At 37.3% G+C, this 20,825-nt stretch overlaps 1 protein-coding gene across 1 annotated transcript in view; it reads right to left on the bottom strand.

The window, feature by feature from the left end:
- Nucleotides 1-20,825, bottom strand: part of COBLL1 (cordon-bleu WH2 repeat protein like 1) — a 168,812-nt gene that overhangs the window by 28,384 nt on the left and 119,603 nt on the right. The window contains exons 6-7 of the mRNA XM_027559078.1: nucleotides 17,468-17,565; nucleotides 17,120-17,356 (exon numbers count right to left, since the gene is read on the bottom strand). Of these exons, the coding sequence (XP_027414879.1) occupies nucleotides 17,120-17,356; nucleotides 17,468-17,565 (335 nt within the window). The remainder of the gene's footprint in view (nucleotides 1-17,119; nucleotides 17,357-17,467; nucleotides 17,566-20,825) is intronic.

Raw genomic sequence — 20,825 nt, 5'->3', positions numbered from 1 at the left:
AATAAAAGAACTGCTTAGAACTGTCTTTAGTTTTTACCAGCTAGCCAAGGTACATTTCCTTTGCTCAAATTATGATGGAAATTTTTAAAAGGAGTTGCTGCTGCTGCTGCTAAGTCACTTCAGTCGTGTCCGACTCTGTGCGACCCCATAGACGGCAGCCCACCAGGCTCCCCCGTCCCTGGGAATATCCAGGCAAGAGCACTGGAGGGGGTTGCCATTTCCTTCTCCAATGCATGCAAGTGAAAAGTGAAAGTGAAGTTGCTTGGCCGTGTCCGACTTTTCATGACCCCATGGACTGTAGCCCACTAGGCTCCTCCGTCCATAGGAATTTCCAGGCAAGAGTACTGGAGTTGGTTGCCATTTCCTTCTCCAAAAGGAGTTGAGATCATATTATATTTAAGTCCAGAGGATTTACAAAACAAGAAAGCAGAGAGGTTTCTTCTTACTATGGGAAAAATGCTTTGGTTAGTGATTAGAAATCTCCAATTATTTATTTTAGTTAGAGTCAGTAAGTCTGATTGCCTTCAGCAAAAACTACACTTCTAACAGTAACGTACATCACTGAATTTTATTGTCTGTGAAAAAAAAATTAGTGCATAAACAGAATTGACTAGTGAAAGTGACAGGGTCAAGCTGAAAACCATGCCAGATAGTTAATCCCTCATAATTCACATCCAGATCAGAATTCACTGGTTCAAAATAAAAGTAAATTTAGCTGAAGAAAACAGAATTGAATGGCATTCAATAGATTTACTTAGTACTAGAACTGTAGTAGTTACTAAATTACTTATTAATCACAGTTGAATTACCTGATGTGGATCATTGAAATCAATATATTCTGGTTAAAAGAGAAGAATACAATTAGGAAAATAAAAAGACTAAATCAAAGGATGGAAATACAGTGATTCAACTTCAATGACATTGGTAAGTGTTTCTATTAGAAGCTTTTGGATTTTAGTTTGTTTATAATACGATTTTCCATGTAACGTGGGGTTGGGTTAGAGAGAACTTAAGCAATCTCTTAAAACTGTCTTAAAACTCATATAATTTTCTTTTCTTCTTTAGGCACAGATTCCCATTATCCTTCTCCAATTTGGACACTCTCAATAAATGCTGTAAAATATTATAATACCTTATAATTGATATTAGGTTTTCCTAATTTACTATGGATTAATCATTTCTATCCTAATGACTAAATTTCCATTTAACTGAAGGTCATGCTTTAACTTTTTTTTTTAAGCTAAAACCACAACTTTCAGGACCTTAGTTCGCTGACCAACAACTGAACCCTGCAGTGAAAACATGGAGTCCTAACCCCTGGACCACCAGGGAATTCCTAACTCTTAACTCTTGATAGAATTCTAAAATACTTTTACAACTTAAACGACAAATCAATTTTCTTAAACTTTAAACATAACTATTATACCAGAGTGAATGTAATATAGAAGTATAAGATGTTCTGTTGAATTTCAAAATGGGCAAAGCTCTGAAGGTAGGTTTTTCTTATTACAAAGAAATCGGTTTTATTATTGATTTGATCATAAAGTTAGCACAATCTCCCATGAGTTTCAAACAGTGCATATGTTGACGAGGAAAAAAAAAAAAAGAAACATCACTGTAAATATCAGTAAATACAGGTTACCTCCTAGAAATTTTGTTGTCCAACCTTTACCTTATACCTGCATACACTCACACAGACAAATGCACACCAGCTTTGACTTGTGCTGGATGAAGGCATACATGCCAGTTTCTTTGTCTATGATGGTTTTTCACACAGTATGCTATCGTTTGGTGGGTCTACAGCAAGTTTACTTTGCTGCCTTGAATCCTGCTTTTTCTATACCCTTTTCCCCCTTGGGCAGCACTTTGTCAAGACTCCTAAACATTTAGAACTTATATACTCTATTTTTTAATTCTCTCTGTAATCCTGTTTTAAGATCCTTCATTGATAGCACTGAAAGTCTAAGCTTGCTTTAGTCACCTTAGATTTTAAAAAGTCATATCAGTGAAGGAGTATAAGCAATAGGGGTGATATTCTAGGTATCACACAACTATCATTAGGGAAAGGAGAAATAGGGAAGCAGTCTCAGGGCCTGGAGCTCTCAAATCCACACTATATAAGCAGGCATCTGTTCTGCTAATTTTAATGGTGTTTCTATCAATCCCCTGAAATGAATTCTACAAGAGGTAGCAATGAGATTAGAGCTGGATCCACTTACAGATGTCTAAATGACTACCACCACCTTTCACTTGTGACTTTTAGAGTTACTAACAAGTTAAATCTCTTCAGAGAATTCTGAGTGGCCAAGCCTAGCAAAGCATTTGTCTTAGAATCATCTAGTTTTAAAGTCACTGTTCAGTTCAGTTGCTCAGTCTTGTCCGACTCTTTGTGACCCCATGGACTGCAGCATGACAGGCCTCCCTGTCCATCACCAACTCCCAGAGTTTACTCAAATTCATGACCATTGAGTCAGTGATGCCATTCAACCATCTCATCCTCTGTCGTCCCCTTCTCCTCCCACCTTCACTCTTTCCCAGCATCAGGGTATTTTCAAACGAGTCAGTTCTTCACATCAGCTGGCCAAAGTATTGGAGTTTCAGCTTCAGCATAAGTCCTTCCAATGAATATTCAGGACTAATTTCCTTTAGGATGGGTTGGTTTGATCTCCTTGCAGTCCAAGGGACTCTTAAGAGTCTTCTCCTACACCACAGTTCAAAAGCATCAGTTCTTTGGCACTCAGCTTTCTTTAGAGTCCAACTCTCATATCCATACATGACTATTGGAAAAACCATAGCTTTGATTAGATGGACCTTTGTTGGCAAAGCAATGTCTCTGCTTTTTAATATGCTGTCAAGTTTGGTCATAGCTTTTCTTCCAAAGAGCAAGCGTCTTTTAATTTTATGGTTGCAATCACCATCTGCAGTGATTTTGGAGCCCAAAAAGATAGTCTTTCACTGTTTCCACTGTTTCCCCATCTATTTGCCATGAAGTGATGGGAAGTGAAGTGATGCAACCAGATGCCATGATCTTCGTTTTCTGAATGTTGAGCTTTAAACCAACTTTTTCACTTTCTTCTTTCACTTTCATCAAGAGGCTTTTGAGTTCCTCTTTACTTTCTGCCATAAGGGTGGTGTCATCTGCATATCTGAGGTTACTGATTTTTCTCCCAGCAGTCTTGATTCCAGCTTGTGCTTCCTCCAGCCCAGCGTTTCTCATGATATACTCCACATATAAATTGAATAAGCCGAGTGACAATATATAGCCTTGACGTTCTCCTTTCCCTATTTGGAACCAGTCTGTTGTTCCATGTCCAGTTCTAACTGTTGCTTCCTGACCTGCATACAGATTTCTTAAGAGGCAGGTCAGGTCGTCTGGTATTCCCATCTCTTGAAGAGTTTTCCACAGTTTGTTGTGATCCACACAGTCAAAGGCTTTGGCATAGTCAATAAAACAGAAGTACATGTTTTTCTGGAACTCTCTTGCTTTTTCGATGATCCAGCGGATGTTGGCAATTTGATCTCTTGTTCCTCTACCTTTTCTAAATCCAGCTTGAACATCTCGAAGTTTTCAGTTCATGTACTGTTGAAGCCTCCCTTGGAGAATTTTGAGTATTACTTTGCTAGCGTGTGATATGAGTGCAATTGTGCAGTAGTTTGAGCATTCTTTTGCATTGCCTTTCTTTGGGATTGGAATGAAAACTGACCTTTTCCAGTCTTGTGGCACTGCTGAGTTTTCCAAGTTTCTGGCATAACAGTGGCAAACTCACTGTTAGTCAATGATAATAACATCTGTGTTGTCTGGTTAACAGACTCATTAATCTGAACATACCTTCCTCAAATTTTATTACCTTCAGCCTCTTTTAAGGGATGCCCAAAACACATGTGTTGGCTTTTTGTGTTACAATCAAGAGTTCAAGGAGAAAGATCTCACTTAGCCCATTATTTATTTTGCTTTCCTTCTTCAGGGTTCAAAAATCTTTGGATGAGTAATACCAAGACTAGATATCACTGTCTAGTGTAACACTGACCAAACCCAAGACCCCTACAACAGAGCGCTTTCATTTGTTAAAGCCCGATTTTAAATGACAACAACTTAAACAAAAAACAATTTCATAATGCTAGAGTTGAAAAAGACTTGGAAATTTTGTTACAAAACCTTATTCTACAGAGGAGAAACCCAAGCCACAAAATTCAATGTCTTGTCCTTCAAGGTAGAAGATGATGAAGACGACAATGAGAAAAATGACCCCCAAACGAAGAATATAAGAGACTTCTGGCAGATTCAAGAGTCTCTCTCAAGCCAGGCTAGGGTTTCTTCTGCCACAAAATAATTCCAGCCCTCTCCACACATATCAGAATAAAACTAAAACACAAATTTTACAACCTGTGTTACACCTGTTCTTGCAAGGGTTTTACTTTTCTCTCCCTCAGGCAATCTGCTTCCATTTTATCAATCCTCCAGTACTTTGAGAAAGTATGTAATCAAGTCTTATTAGTGGTAATCCCTTACTTATAACATTTTTTAATCCCTGAAGATATGGGCCTAAGTAGTATATCTTGAATGAAAAAAGACAAGATGAACCAGGAGAAAGCAGAGATCAGGATCAAGTTAAAAACAGGACAGTGGTAACTATGGTTCTCTGTGGTCATAGTGATCAAGACACAGAGATGTCTAGAGGCACAGCAGGAGAATACAGGTAACTGAATTAGGGTCTCCACCAGAGTAAAGGAACAATCAAGGGAACAAAGCAGGACCAACTCAGTTCATCCCAGAAGAGAGTTCAGACTGTATGGCCGGCATTATCCAAGTGACCCCACCTTTTTATTACTGAAGCTCCAGGAATGGGGCCAGCTTCTCTCCACCCTGACCTCTGTTAATATGCTGGTTACCAGAGAAAGGCATGTCTTTAGAACCATGTGGTCCCAAATACCACAGTGGTAGAAAGGCTAAGAAAGCTTTGTCCTATAAGAACTTGTAAAGGAAGACCCCTAACACCAATTATTTTCTATGATACTTAAAAAAGTTTTGGCTGTACCCTGCAGCATGTGAGACCTTAGTTCCTTGATCAAAGATTGAACCTGTGCCCCCTGCATTGGAAGGTGGAGTCGTAACCACTGGACCACCAGGGTAGTCCCTCAATGATATTTTATTAACTCAGAATATGTACTTTAGAGAGGCAAACTAGATAAGGAAGTGAAAGCCCCACTAATTCCACAAATGACCTATTGTTCTTTGAATAGTACTGTTTTAAAATTTAGCAATTTTATAATGTGCTTAGTTCTTTGCATTTAGGTCAGAGGTAAAGCTGGCAGAAACTTAAAAAGTAATTGCTCAGAGGAATGTCATGAGCATTAAATGAATAAAGTGAGCCTTGTCTGAAATACTAGCAAATGTTATATAAACATTAGTCATAATTTCTGCCCTTGTGTGATTATGACCCTTTCAAGAATTGATGAAAAGTACAATGCAAAGTATGTCTTGTATCTGGGGAAACCTTCAAAGAGGAAGCATATTAAATATTTTATTGTGCTGGTACATTTCTCTACTGAATGAAACAAGTCATATTTTTGGAAGTACAGACAGCTGTATACTGTATATCAAGCTGAAAATGCCATGGCAACCACTGTTCCTAGGCAATTGGAGAATTATATGTGTGGTCCACTTTCTATATCATAAGTGGAAAGTGGAGGTGAAAATCAAATGTTATGAGATAACATGGAGAAAAAAATTAAAAAGGGGTATATTTCTGAAAAATTATAAATATATGCTCTATTACAACAACCTTAATGACTGCATAAAATGACTAGATTAAACTCATTAAGTGAAGCAAGTCCAAATATATGCTTGCACATTTCCTAAACGTATCACAATCTCTCATCTATTTGTAAAGCATGATAAATATTAAAAGACAAAATTGGGTAAGAGATGAAAAATGTCAAGTATTTAAAAAAAAAACAAATCAGCTGTTAAAAACTAACACTCTAGGTATTATATTTCACTTGCATAAGACTATATGGCAAAGAATTTCAGTTTCTCAACATTTGAGTGTTTGTCTGCAGCAGAAAGCAAAATGAGACCAAGTGAAATGCCCAGTCAAAAGCATTCCTGGTTGTGTTTCCAGCCAAAAGTCAATATCCTAAAGAAAATGAGATGTCATGCTACTAGCAGTGAAAAGCAGTTTTCGTTGTATACACACACATCCAAGGAGCAAAGTCACACCAAATGTATGAAGAATTCTCCGAAAGATTCTTTGGATTCTATGGGTCAAGGTTACTACAGCTTCTGTCCAACTCTCCTTTCACTTCTTCAAATGTAAAATAAGCATAAAAGGTTAACTTGTCAATACTACTAGGACGTCATTTGGCCACTGATTTCATTAAATGTGCTCTTCACAGATACTTGGTCAGCAGACACGGGTCAGAAACTGGATTTTTGAACTTAGTTTCAATCCCAGAACTCTAAGTCACTTTTAAGCCAATACCATTGCATTTCTGACTTCTGTCATGTATGAAGTCAAGGACAACCTTATTTAAAAAATTATATGCATTTTATGCAGTGATACATGTGATCTAGTCCATGAAATGACAGCATGGGCCAGCTCTTACATATGTTGTTGCACAAATGGCATTTCACATCTTCAGGCAGAATCATATTCAAAAAATGCTTTAAAAGAACCAAGGAAAACTGCCAGAAAATTTCTAATTGGATCGTTTTCTCTTCCAAATGAACATTTCCATAGAAAACAAGGTATTTCACTTTTACAAGGAAAATGACACTGTAGAAGTGACAGTAAACTATGTAGTCTTTTTAAATATATGCTGTAGATGGATGGAAAGAATTAGAGATGCAGAAATGTTCCCCCAAAAGGTCAGGATAAATTATTTTACTAACTAGGATCATCATTGAGTTCTCTTTGGAAACTGCACGACTGGTTGCCAAAATTAGCTCAGAAAATCAACAGCCTTTTATGTGAATATTTTCAGTTGATGCTCCAAAATCACTATCCAAATACCTTAATTTGCCAGTGCTGAGAAATGCCTTAGAGGAATGAGGCAAATTATTAAATACAGACTGCCAAAAAGTATAAAATAGATGTGGCTAGCAACATTTTTTCCAAGCTACAGACTGACTTATCTCTAAGCCTAAGGCAAATAGAATTATCAGTGATTACTAAAGAACATTAAAATAAAAACTCAAAATGAATAAAACTGTGCTAACTATAAATAACTTTCTCACACATTACTGTTATTTCTCTCTCTAGTTCAGTTTCCTGGTAGTTCACCCACAAGAGATAAGCATTTGCTATTTCTAATATAATGTAACTATTTACAGTATTTTCTTTCTGCTTTATTCAAAGGATGCTTTGGGGGGAAAAACTGGAAAAATCAGAATGCTATAGTTCTGTTAAACAGTGCACCCTTGTGGTTTATTTTACAACCTAAACAATAAAAATCATAGGACAAAGATGTATCCAAAATTTTCACCAACATGGAAATTATTTTGTTGTTTATTTTTTTCCAGTAATTTTTCCCAGTTTGGTATTACTTTTAGGCTTTTAGGCAGTAAAAATAGTGCCTTTTTAAAATTTCAAAATTCAAAACTAAATTGTTAAAAGATATAAAATGTCTACAGTGATTATGACTATATGCTTTGCTGAATTTCTTGAATATTTTCATCTGATGCTATAAAAAAATTTTCAATTCAAGAGTGAATTTCATTTATATGCATTAGGTAATGCATACTACATTTTAGTTGTTGGTCCATAAGCTTTTAACACAACTTTGCCAAAATTCTGGCTTCTTTGTAAAAGCTTAGGAAAAATATGGCCAAGAATTATTTCAGCCAATTAGTATTAAAAAGTAAATGTAAGCAATGTTTAAGTTATCCAAGTACTTCTTAAAATTTACCAGATCTACCCATGAAATGGCAAGAATACACAGAAGAACTGTACAAAAAAGATCTTCATGACCCAGATAATCATGATGAGTGATCACTGACCTAGAGCCAGATATCCTGGAATGTGAAGTCCAGCGGGCCTTAGAAAGCATCACTATGAACAAAGCTAGTGGAGGTGATGGAATTCCAGTGGAGCTATTTCAAATCCTGAAAGATAATGCTGTGAAAGTGCTACACTTAATATGCCAGCAAATTTGGAAAACTCAGCAGTGGCCACAGGACTGGAAAAGGTCAGTTTTCATTCCGATCCCAAAGAAAGGCAATGCCAAAAAATGCTCAAACTACCGCACAATTGCACTCATCTCACACGCTAGTAAAGTAATGCTTAAAATTCTCCAAGCCAGGCTTCAGCAATACGTGAACCGTGAACTTCCTGATGTTCAAGCTGGTTTTAGAAAAGGCAGAGGAACCAGAGATCAAATTGCCAACATCCGCTGGATCATGGAAAAAGCAAGAGAGTTCCAGAAAAACATCTATTTCTGCTTTACTGACTATGCCAAAGCCTTTGACTGTGTGGATCACAATAAACTGTGGAAAATTCTGAAAGAGATGGGAATACAAGACCACCTGACCTGCCTCTCGAGAAACCTGTATGCAGGTCAGGAAGCAACAGTTAGAACTGGACATGGAACAACAGACTGGTTCCAAATAGGAAAAGGAGTATGTCAAGGCTGTATATTGTTACCCTGCTTATTTAACTTCTATGCAGAGTACATCATGAGAAATGCTGGACTGGAAGAAGCACAAGCTGGAATCAAGATTGCCGGGAGAAATATCAATAACCTCAGATATGCAGATGACACCACCCTTATGGCAGAAAGTGAAGAGGAACTAAAAAGCCTCTTGATGAAAGTGAAAGTGGAGAGTGGAAAAGTTGGCTTAAAGCTCAACATTTAGAAAACGAAGATCACGGCATCCGGTCCCATCACTTTGTGGGAAATAGATGGGGAAACAGTGGAAACAGTGTCAGACTTTATTTTTCTGGGCTCCAAAATCACTGCGGATGGTGACTGCAGCCATGAAATTAAAAGGTGCTCACTCCTTGGAAGGAAAGTTATGACCAACCTAGATAGCATATTCAAAAGCAGAGACATTACTTTGCCAACAAAGGTCCACCTAGTCAGGGCTATGGTTTTCCAGTGGTCATGTATGGATGTGAGTGTTGGACTGTGAAGAAAGCTGAGCGCCAAACAATTGATGCTTTTGAACTGTGGTGTTGGAGAAGACTCTTGAGAGTCCCTTGGACTGCAAGGAGATCCAACCAGTCCATTCTGAAGGAGATCAGCCCTGGGTGTTCTTTGGAAGGAATGATGCTGAAGCTGAAACTCCAGTACTTTGGCCACCTCATGCGAAGAGTTGACTCATTGGAAAAGACTCTGATGCTGGGAGGGATTGGGGGCAGGAGGAGAAGGGGACGACAGAGGATGAGATGGCTGGATGGCATCACTGACTCGATGGACATGAGTCTGGGTGATCTCCGGAAGTTGGTGATGAACAGGAAGCCTGGCGTGCTGCGATTCATGGGGTCACAAAGAGTCGGACATGACTGAGTGACTGAACTGAACTGAACCCATGAAATACTAGAATTTTATTTGACATTTTCATTGTATATCCCATACCTGATTGTGTGAAACTGTAGTTAAAAGTTTACTTATCAATTCTCTTGAACACCTACTGTGTTACAGAATTTCTCTGGGGAACACAAATCGTATCCTCTGGTTGGGAATTTAAAAAGGGAGAATTTAACAATGTTATAATCTTTAAACAATAAAATAATGTTTATCTTTAGAGGATGGGGTGTCTATCCCATAACATGTTATATCCATCAATAGAATATTATGCAATCTTAAAAAGGGAAGCCCTTTATGTATTGATAAGGATATCCAAAATATATCATTCAGTACCAAAAAGTGAGGTATAACATAATACATGTAGCATATGACTGGCTGAGAAATTAAATAATGTAGGTTGAATACTGACTTGAATATATATACATATAGTCAGTCAGGCTGGAAGAATACACAAGACTGTTATTGATTGCCTTTAGGCACAAGAATTTGGCTGGCAGCAAGGTTGGAATGGAGAATTTTCACTATATTTTCCTTTTCATCTTTAGAAATATATATCATAGGAATATACTACCTAAACTTATACATAAATTAAAATGAAACATAAAAACACAAGAGAGACAAATTCAGAGAAAGTAAGATTATCCCATGTTGGAATCTTTAAAAAATTCTCCATGAAGCAGGTAAAGGAAAGGTATAATTTGAATGAGCGAGGAGGAATAAAGATGAAGCTGCAGGAATTACTCTATTCTAAAAGCATAGGAAACATGGTTTTTGCACAAGTGATGTCAAATCTTCTGATTAGAGTTAGAAGCATACTGAAAATGATGAGGAATTAACATTAAAAAAAAAAAACTTGTGCTTTTGTACAGCAACAGAAACCACCAACAAAATGAAAAGGCAACCTGCAGAAAGGGAATATTTGCAAATCATGTATCTGGTAAGGGGCTAATATCCAAAATATATAAAGAACTCATACAACTTGATAGCCTAACAAATGCAATTTTAAAAAATGGGCAGAGGAACTGAATATGTTTACAAAGATTTACAGATGGTCAGTCAGTATTAGAAATGGTATTTAACATCATTAATCATCAGGGAAGTGCAAATCAAAATTACAGTAAGATGCCATGTCATACTTGTTAGAATGGCCATTATCAAGACTGTAAGAGATGTGTGCTAACAAGAATGTCAAGAAAAGAGAATCCTTGTGCACTCTGGGTAGGAACATAAATTGGTGCAGTCACTATGGAAAACAGTTTGGAGGTTAGTAAAATAATTAAAATAGAAACTACCATATGATCCAGCAATTGCACTTCTGGATATGTATTCAAAGGAAACAAAAATAGGATATTAAAGAGATACCTACACTCCCATGTCACAATAGCCAAGACATAGAAACACCCTAAGTGTCCATGTATGGATAAATGGACAAAGAAGATGTGATATGTTAAATATGTGTATGTATTATATATATATGTATGTGTATTATATATATACATATATGTATATATATATACATGTATACATATGTATATATGTGTATATATATAATACATATATAATACACATATAATACATATATATATATAATACATACACATACATATGCACGCACACAGGAATATTATTCAGCCATGAGAAAGAAGGAAATCCTGCCATTTGTAACAACATAGATGGACCTTCAGGGCATTACAGTAAACAAAATAAGCCAAAGACTGCCAAATATTGCATGGTTTCATTTACATGTAGAATCTAAAAATCGAACTCAGAGTAGAAGAGGTTACCTGGGGCTGGGGGAATGGGGGAATAGAGAGAAATTGATAAAAAGGACAAACTTTCAACTAAAAGATGAATAAGATTTGAGGATCTAACTGAAACATAGTGACTACAGTTGACAACACTGTATTATATAGTGGAAATCTGCTAAGACAGAACTTAAATGTTCATATAAAAAAAAGAACGATAATATGTGAAGTGATGGACATGTTAAATAGATAGTAGGAATTCTTTCACAATGTATTTCAAATTGCCACAATGTATTTAAATAGTTTACAATTTTATTTGTCAATTATACCTCAAAATAACTAGAAAGAAAGAGAGAAAGGGGAGAGAGGAGGGAAGATGTGTGTCGAGCCTTTCACACCCAACAAACTGTGTAGAGGGCCTTAAATGCCTGGAAAATAACAGCCATCTATCCAAAGTTTCTGAACTGACAAGTGACTATTATAAAACATAAATGTGGCAGCTTGCCACATCCTTCATATTGTGAAGATGAGAAGGGGCAAAACAAGCTAAGTACTGACCTTCTCCTTACATTCCTGCCCCTGGATTCCCTGAGGCATGGCTTTAGCAGAGGGAGTAGAAGAAAGGGACAAGGAGACACTGTGAGGAGAAATTGAATGGTTAGTCACTAAGTGGATGTGGAGAGAAAAAGAAAGAACATCAAAGATCATCTTGACCTTTTCAAACTAGGAGAAATAAGTGAGACTGATTTTACATACATTGATCTCCAGATGATCAATGCCCAAATCAGATTGATTATATTCTTTGCAGCCAAAGATCAAGAAGCTCTAAACAGTCAGCAAAAACAAGACCAGGAGCAGACTGTGGCTCAGATCATCAGCTCCTTATTGCAAAATTCAGGCTCAAACTGAATAAAGTAGGGAAAACCACTAGGCCACTCAGGTATGACCTAAATCAAATCTCTTATAAGTGGAGATGACGAACAGATTCAAGGAACTCGATCTGGTAGACAAAGTGCCTGAAGAATTATGGATGGAGGTCCCTAACATTGTATAGAAGGTGATGACCAAAACCATCCCCAAGAAAAAGAAATGCAAGGAGGCAAAATGGTTGTCTAAGGAGGCCTTACAAATAGCTGAGAAAAGAAGAGAAATAAAAAGCAAAGGAGAAAGAAAAAGAGATACCCAGCTGAATGCAGAGTTCTAGAGAATAGCAAGAAGAGATAAGAATGCCTTCATAAGCAAACAATGCAAAGGAATAGAGGAAAACAATAGAATGGGAAGGACTAGAGATCTCTTTAAGAAAACTGGGGATACCAAGGAAAAATTTCATACAAAGTTGGGCACAATAAAGGACAGAAACAGCAAGGATCTAGTGGAAGCAGAAGAGATTAAGAAGAGTAGCAAGAATACTCAAAAGAACTGTGCAAAAAAGGTTTTAATGACCCAGATAACCACAACAGTGTGGTCACTCACCTAGAGTCAGAATCCTGGAGTGTGAAGTCAAGTGGGCCTTAGGGAGCATGACTACAAACAAAGCTAGTAGAGGTGATGGAATTCCAGTTGAACTCTTAATCCTAAAAGATGCTGCTGCTAAAGTGCTGCACGCAATATGTCAGCAAATTTGGAAAATGCATCAGTGGCCACAGGACTGGAAAAGGTCAGTTTTCATTCTAATCCCAAAGAATGTTCAAATTACTGCACAACTGCATTCACTTCACATGCTAGCAAGAGTACGCTCAAAATCCTTCAAGCTAGGCTTCAGCAGTACATGAACTGAGGACTTCCAGATGTACCAGCTGGATTTAGGAACCAGAGATCAAATTGCCAACATCTGCTGGATCATAGAAAAAGCAAGGGAATTCCAAAAAACATCTGCTTCATTGACTGCACTAAAGCCATTTTGATAGTGCAGATCACAACAAACTGGAAAATTCTTAAAGAGACAGGAATATCAGACCACCTTACCTGTCGCCTGAGAAACCTGAATAAAGGACAAGAAGCAACAGTTAGAACTGGACATAAAACAACAGACTGGTTCAAAGCTGGGAGAGGAGTATATAAAGGCTGTATATGGTCACGCTGCTTATTTAACTTACATGCAGAATACATCATGTGAAATACTGGGCTGGATGAGGCACAAGCTGGAATCAATACTGCCTGGAGAAATACCAATAGTCTCAGATATGCAGATGATACCACTTTAATGGCAGAAAGTGAAGAGGAACTAAAGAGCCTCTTGATGAAGGTGACAGAGGAGAGTGAAAAAGCTGGCTTAAATCTCAACACCAAAAAAATGAAGATCATAGCATCCTGTCTCATCATTTCATGGCAAATAAATGGGGAAAAACTGGAAACAGTGACAGATTTTATTTTCTTGGGCTCCAAAATCACTGCAGTGACTGCAGTCATGAAATTAACAGAAGCTTGCTGCTTGGAAGAAAAGCTATGGCAAATCTAGACAGCATATTAAAAAGCAGAGACATCACTTTGCTGACAAAGGTCTGTATAGTCAAACCTATGGTTTTTCCAACAGTCATGTATGGATGTGAGAGTTGGACCATAAAGAAGGCTGAATGCTGAAGAATTGATGCTTTAGAACTGTAGTGCTGGAGAGGACTCTTGAGAGTCCCGTGGACAGCAAGGAGATCAAACCAGTCAATCCTAAAGGAAATCAACCCTGAATATTCATTGGAAGGACTGATGTTGAAGCTCAATACTTTGGCCACCTGATACAAACAGCTGACTCCTTGGAAAAGGCCCTGATGCTGGGAAAGATTGAGGGCAAAAGGAGAAAGGGGTGACAGATGAGATGGTTGGATGGCATTATTGACTCAACAGACATGAGTTTGAGTAAATTCAGCAGATAGTGAAGGACAGGGAAGCCTGGTATGCTGCAATTCATGGGGTCTCAAAGAGCTGGACATGATTTAGCAACTAAACACCAACCAGGCAGTGAGGAGTCAATAAGCAACCATGAGTTCAAACTTCAAGTGGAACGATATTGAGACTGGAATACAAAGCTGATGTATTCGTTTCCTAGACTGCCGGAGCAAATGACCATGACTGGGCAGCTTCAACCAACAAAAATTTATTCTGCTGCAGTTCTGGAAGCTAGCAGTCTGAGATCAAGGTGTCAGCAGGACCATATCCCTCGGAAGTCTGGGGAAGAGCCCTTGCTTGCCTCCTCTAGGCTCCTGGTATTCTCTGGCTTGTGGCAGTGCCACTGCAATCTCCATCTGTCATCACATGACCTCTCCTTTGTGTCTCTGTGCCTGAGTCTCCCCTGGTGGCTCAGTGGTAAAGAATCTGCCTGCCAATGCTGGAGATGTGGGTTCCGTTCTAGGTTGGAACAATCCCCTGGAGAAGGAAACAGAATCCCACTCCAGTATTCTTGCCTGGAAAATCCTATGGACAGAGGTATCTGGTAGGCTACAGTCCAGGGGGCCGCAAAGAGTTGGACATGACTGAAAAACTAAACAACATTCCCCTCTTGCTGTTGTAACACCAGTCACTGGATTGGGCCCAACTTAAGTCCAGGACTTTCGCATCTCTAGATCTTCAGCTTGGACTTCTTTTGAGGGGGACATTATTCCAAACACTACAGCTGAAAACTCAACAAAGAATAGATGTTTTCTCTGAAAGAGTAGACACAGACTAAGATCATGAAGAACTTGTGGCAAAAAAAAAAAAAAAAAAGAAGAGAGCTGAGCTATAAGAAGAGAATTAGGGCCATGGAAGAGAGAAAAAATAAGACCAAAGGGAGATCTATCTCATTGAATATGGCGAAGAAGTTAAGGAAATATGTGGTAAGATGCCTTGGAAGGCATGAACTCATGAACATGCATGTGTGCATGTCCACACACTCATACACATACTCACACAGAGAACCACAGCTTCACTGTTAAGAAATTTTTGTAATGAATAAATATTTTAAAATGATTTTTCAGCTTCTCTAGGGAAAAGTAAATAATTCCAGATCCTGCCAAACAATACATCAAAGAACTAACCAGATGTCCAGATCAAAGGAAAAAATAATTAGAAAATTATATAAAAATGTCTAAATTTCCAAAGGCAACAAACTTTAAAAAAAAAAAAAAAATAGCCTTGAACATGGGGGCATCAACTGGTCACAGAACAGAGAGTGAGAATCAAAAGAAAGGGTTTTTGGTGAGGTCACTGGTAGTACAGCCTAGAATTTTAAGAAGCTGACTTTTAGAAAGACAATGTAGACCTCTTCAGGCTCCAAACACAAAGGAGGTTCACTGTAATAGATTGGATGAAGTCATCTGGAAAGTTTGTGAGCAGGGGCTAAGATGTATTTCTGTAGAAAGGAAAAGACAGACTTTGGTAACCACTCAAGAGTGTAATAATTTATACTCTTACAGTACAGTTTTATGGTAATTAAAAATATAAAATGATCCTGAAAGTGCTACCTTTTAAATGACTTGCTATGAAGAAGTACAAACTAGTTATGGTCACAAAATGAAGTCTTTGACCCTGACGTGGGGTCCCTGCTTCTCTCACTCAGCTTCAATCTCAGTTTCTTGCGCATGCTCAGACTCACCAACAGTCCTTACATTCCTTGCATCTTTCAACAAGGCTCCTCTTGCCTGACTAATACACCCCCACACATTTTTAAAGACTGAACCCAACCACCAAGCATTTGCCCTGGAAAACTCTGTAGTAAATGATTCTATAATTTGAAAAAATATAACTATCCTCCTGATGCGTAAGATGAGATTTTATACCACAGCCACTTGACGAGAGAGCCTTATAGAAATAATAAGACAGCTTAATAAATGACTTTCCAAGTAACTACTGAGTTTCAGCATTTTTTTAAGTTCATTTCTATCTAATCCAGTTGCTACTTTCTAAAGACACATACGACAGTTTATAAATTACAATTTAAAAGTATAGTTAAAATATCTCTAAGATTAAGCAAATACAAAAAGTTTATTAGTTGAGAAGGGTTAATTTCTTGAGCATTGAATTTACTAACTTTCTAAGGTGGAAACAAAATCCTTCAACTAGACACAAGAAAACTGAGTTTCTCAAACACCTCAAAATAAATTTGCTCTCAAAGTTACTTAAAACAATTGTCAACTCCAAGCAACAAAATATATGGTCTTATGTTCAATCACAGTTACTTAAAACTTCAAATATAACTCACCTGAATAAAGCAAAGAATGTACAGACATTACAGACATGAAAAGTTGTTTGCAAGTGGATTTCTACAAAATAGCATGTTCCAGGAAAATTTGGGATTAAACAGAAGTAATAGTGAGAATGTTTGGGAAAAAGGTACACCTAGAACAGTGCCTTGAACATCTAAGTATATGATAGTAACTGTAGTATTTTATATATAAAGACTTTTTATAATAGAGTATATATGTATCAGGCAGACCCCCCTGAGAATCTGAGAGTCAGGTCAAGACCTGACTATATGTAGTTAGAAATCCATGAAAGTAACATAGATTGTGTTGCTGTTAACAAAAAGAAAAAAAGCTGTGTTCACAAATAAATATTTTCTTTCCTAATACATGCATCAAACAAGAACTTCCAGCTGGGCCTTAATGAACCAGGACTTTAAGGTTTACAGATGATGTATTTGCTTGTATATAAAAGCTACTTAAAATAGGCATATTTTATTCTTTACTGCATTTCAGAACTGTACATAGGGACTCTCTTTATGGTACCAATGCTGTTAGCAACTAGTTATTCATCTAATTACATATGAGTAAATGTTACTATTAGCAGCCTATGTGGAAAAGGACAAGTTAGTAAAGAGGAAAAATGGATGGTCCCCTTCCCCATCTTAAAAATACAAACCAAACAAATGTACATACCTCCTCTGTTTCATCCACACTCGGGGATTTCACCATACAAGAAGCTGGCCTCTCCTGGATGTGCGCGGGGTCCTGGGGGGAACTCTGAGACCCTGGCATTGGAGGCAGTGGAGCACGCCTCTTCTTGGGGGCATCCGACGGCAGGGTGTTTGAAATATACTGTTTGGAAATGGTATTGCTCTTTGTAAAAGTTGGCCGGTGCTTGCTTACTAGAGGAGTCGCGGGGGCGCTGACAGTCTAATACAGAATGAAAAGGCAAAATCTACAGGTAATTCCATGGTAAAAAGCACACGCAGTTAAAAACAGATTAGAAGAGTCTTATAAAATACTACATAAGAAAATACGTACTTGCTCCCGCTTTTTCTTACTGCGTTGAAATAAGCTGAAAAACCCTTTACTTTCTTTATCCTTCATAAGGTCTAGGTTTTGTGATATTTGGCAGGACTCTAAAACAGAAAAAAAGCACCTTACTTTTGTTCACAGAGTTATATGTTCACCTCTGAGGTTTCTCTCGATTACTTTTCCTTGATAACTATTTAATGATAAAAGCTACTAGCTATGATCTACTATAAACCAGGCACTCTGCTAGGCACCTCATATTTTAATTGACTCTCAAAGCAGCAAGCACATTTAGTATTATTGTTCCTGTTCCACAGTAGGGAAAACTGAAGCTTAAAGAAACTAAGATACATACTTGGGGCAAAGGTCAGGAAATGACAGAGCTAGGACATAAACCCATTTTGTAGTGACTCAGAGTGTGTTTTACACACAACTATCAACATTTTAGAAATAAAAAGGACACTTTTTACTTTTAAAAGGATGTTGTAAAAAGGATGTTGTTATCATACAGTTTGTATCTTTGTTGATTTTGAATTATACTTTTTTGTCTCAGCTAAACTATCATACTAAGTATTTAATTCTCCAAAGCATGATTCATTATAATTACTTCAGTTCAGTTCAGTCGCTCAGTCGTGTCTGACTTTTTGCAACCCCATGAATCGCAGCACGCCAGGCCTCCCTGTCCATCAAATTACTTAGCACTCTGTTAAATGTTTTAAAATTTTTATTTCTGTAATCCAGGGGTTCTCAACTGAGGGTGGTTTTGCACATACAAACACACACACACATTCACCCGAAGACATTTAACAATGTCTAGGGACAATTTTTCTTCCCTGGAGAATCCCAGGGACGGAGGAGCCTAGTGGACTGTCGTCTCTGGGGTCGCACAGAGTCGGACACGACTGAAGCAACTTAGCAGCAGTAACAGTAGGGACAATTTTGGTTGTCACGACTGAGTTAGGGTGAAGAGAATGTGCTGTTGGGATCTACTGGATACAGGCTAGTGATGCTGCTAAATAATACTCTAAAGCACAAGACAACAATAATACTCTAAAGCGAACAGCAAAGAATTATCCAGCCCCAAATGTCAATAGTGCCGAAATTAAACCATATTTTAATCAGAATGGCAAATGTCAAATCTTGATGTTGCATAGGTAACATTTCATTTTCTAAACAGTATTTTCTAATGTCAACTGAAAGGGCTTACAAACAACAAATCCAGTACCCCCAAGTCACCCTGGCCCAGATTGTTTCTAAATCCCATTTCCCACTAAAAGGAACCATCTCAGGAACCAATCTGACACAGTTTCTCCGGGCCACAGTCAGGACAATTTGGACATCGTAAGAATAACTCAATAAAGTGAAACATAGCACACATGTTTAATTCCATAAATTCATAACAATACTAAAAAGTAACTGATTCTCATTGGCCATTATTTTTAAAATTAAGGGAATCACATTTTATCCTGCGTTTTCTGAATGAATTCTATTGAGAGAGAATAGCTGACATAGGAAAACTGGCTTTTTTTAGAAATATCTCAACTACTAATAGGAATATTTGTTACAGATTATAATGTTTTATAACTCTTAATTAACTAAGACATGTGCAGTGATGTTCACAGCAGCACTGCCAACAATACATAAGACATGGAAATAACCTACATGTCCATCGACAGATGAGTAGATAAAGAAGACGTGGTATACACACACAGTGGAATACTACTCATCCCCCCAAAACAATGAAACAATGCCATTGGCAGGAACATGGATGGACCTAGAGATTTTCATACTAAGACAGAAAGAGAAATACAAATACCATATGCTATCATTTATACATGGAATCTAAACTATGACATAAATGAATCTATCTATGAAACGGACCAAGAGACACAGAGGACAGACGTGCGGTTGCCAAGGAGAAGGCAGGGGTGGGGAAGGAATGGAGTGGCAGCTGGGGTACAAGCTATCATATGTAGATAGGATGGCTAAGCAACAAGGTTCTACTGGATAGCACAGAGAACTATATTCACCATCTTGTGATAAACCATAGTGGAAAAGAATGTTAAAAAGAATTATATATATGTATAACTGAATCACTTTGCTGTAGAGTGATATATCAACTATACTTCAATTTAAAAAGATACTGGCAATGATTATTGATGGCTAACATCAATAAAGGTAACTTGTTATTACATGTCTGTTAATGGAAATACACGATACAACCCATGAAATATTCTTATCAAAAATACCTCCCCCAAATCTGATCAAGTCTGTAGATTTAACAATCAATTTACAGGAAATAGAGGATAAAGGAACATGTTAAGTGGCACCACAGGATGCAATCAGCCAAATTCTGAATGTGGAAAACACCATAAGACAAATGACCTGGTTTCTTCAACAAATAAGTTGCAGATTTTAAAAAGAGAGACAGCAGTGGGCATTTATACATTTTAAAAACTCTCTCATGTGAAACACATATGAGTTTTATGGCAAATCACAATATAATCTCTGTGACATTGGAGACAAAGTACTATACGTTGAAATGTGCGGGATATATCCATAGCAGAATTTAGAGCTCAATGATAGTCTTAAATACATAGTCTTTTCTAGTCTTCTTATTTAAAGAAAAAGTTTCAAAAATTAAATAATTTATGACAAAGTAGGAGTTATTCCAGGAAAGCAAAGATAGTTAACACCAATAAATATATTAATGCAATATGCCTCAATAAGACATAAAGGAGAACTATATTTCACAAATTAAAACTTCATAAATCTGATGCTTCAAATATTAAATAAGCACTATGTATTCTGTACAATGAGTTTACTGACAATGCTAGCAACTAACAATAATAGGATTGTGGACAGCATTTTATGGTCACAAATTTTTTCACATGCCTAATTCATTCTTTAGAACAATCCTGGGAGGTAGGTGTCACAAGCTACCTGAGCTATTCTGAGCCCTTGTTATAAATTGGGGACTGTAAAAAATTGAAAGGCCTGGGTGACGATGACTAGAGAGTTTGAATAACTTGCACCAAAACAAATAGACATTAAACACTAGAATTGAATCCAGTACCCATTTAAAGATGATGTGCAATACCTCTGACTTCTTTTTTTAAGAAATGCTACTATTTCATTTTAAGATAGACTCCTCCACTAGTTGAATGTAGATATACAATTAAATTTCATTGGAACAGTGAATAGCAAGTTCACATGGCGGTGCAGCACAATAACTATAACCAGAGTACTCACGTAGTTATTTTTGGCAAAGTAATTTCCAGGCATCCTCAACAGTGGTTAATTCCTAAGTCTTCACTTAAAGCTCAATTTCAAAAAAAAAAAAAGCTCAATTTCAGGGATCACTACA

The sequence above is a fragment of the Bos indicus x Bos taurus genome, chromosome 2 (genome assembly GCF_003369695.1).
Source record: "Bos indicus x Bos taurus breed Angus x Brahman F1 hybrid chromosome 2, Bos_hybrid_MaternalHap_v2.0, whole genome shotgun sequence".
Classification (NCBI taxonomy): domain Eukaryota; kingdom Metazoa; phylum Chordata; class Mammalia; order Artiodactyla; family Bovidae; genus Bos; species Bos indicus x Bos taurus.
Note: the sequence above shows the minus strand (reverse complement) of the source record. Positions and strands in the feature narration are given on the sequence as shown.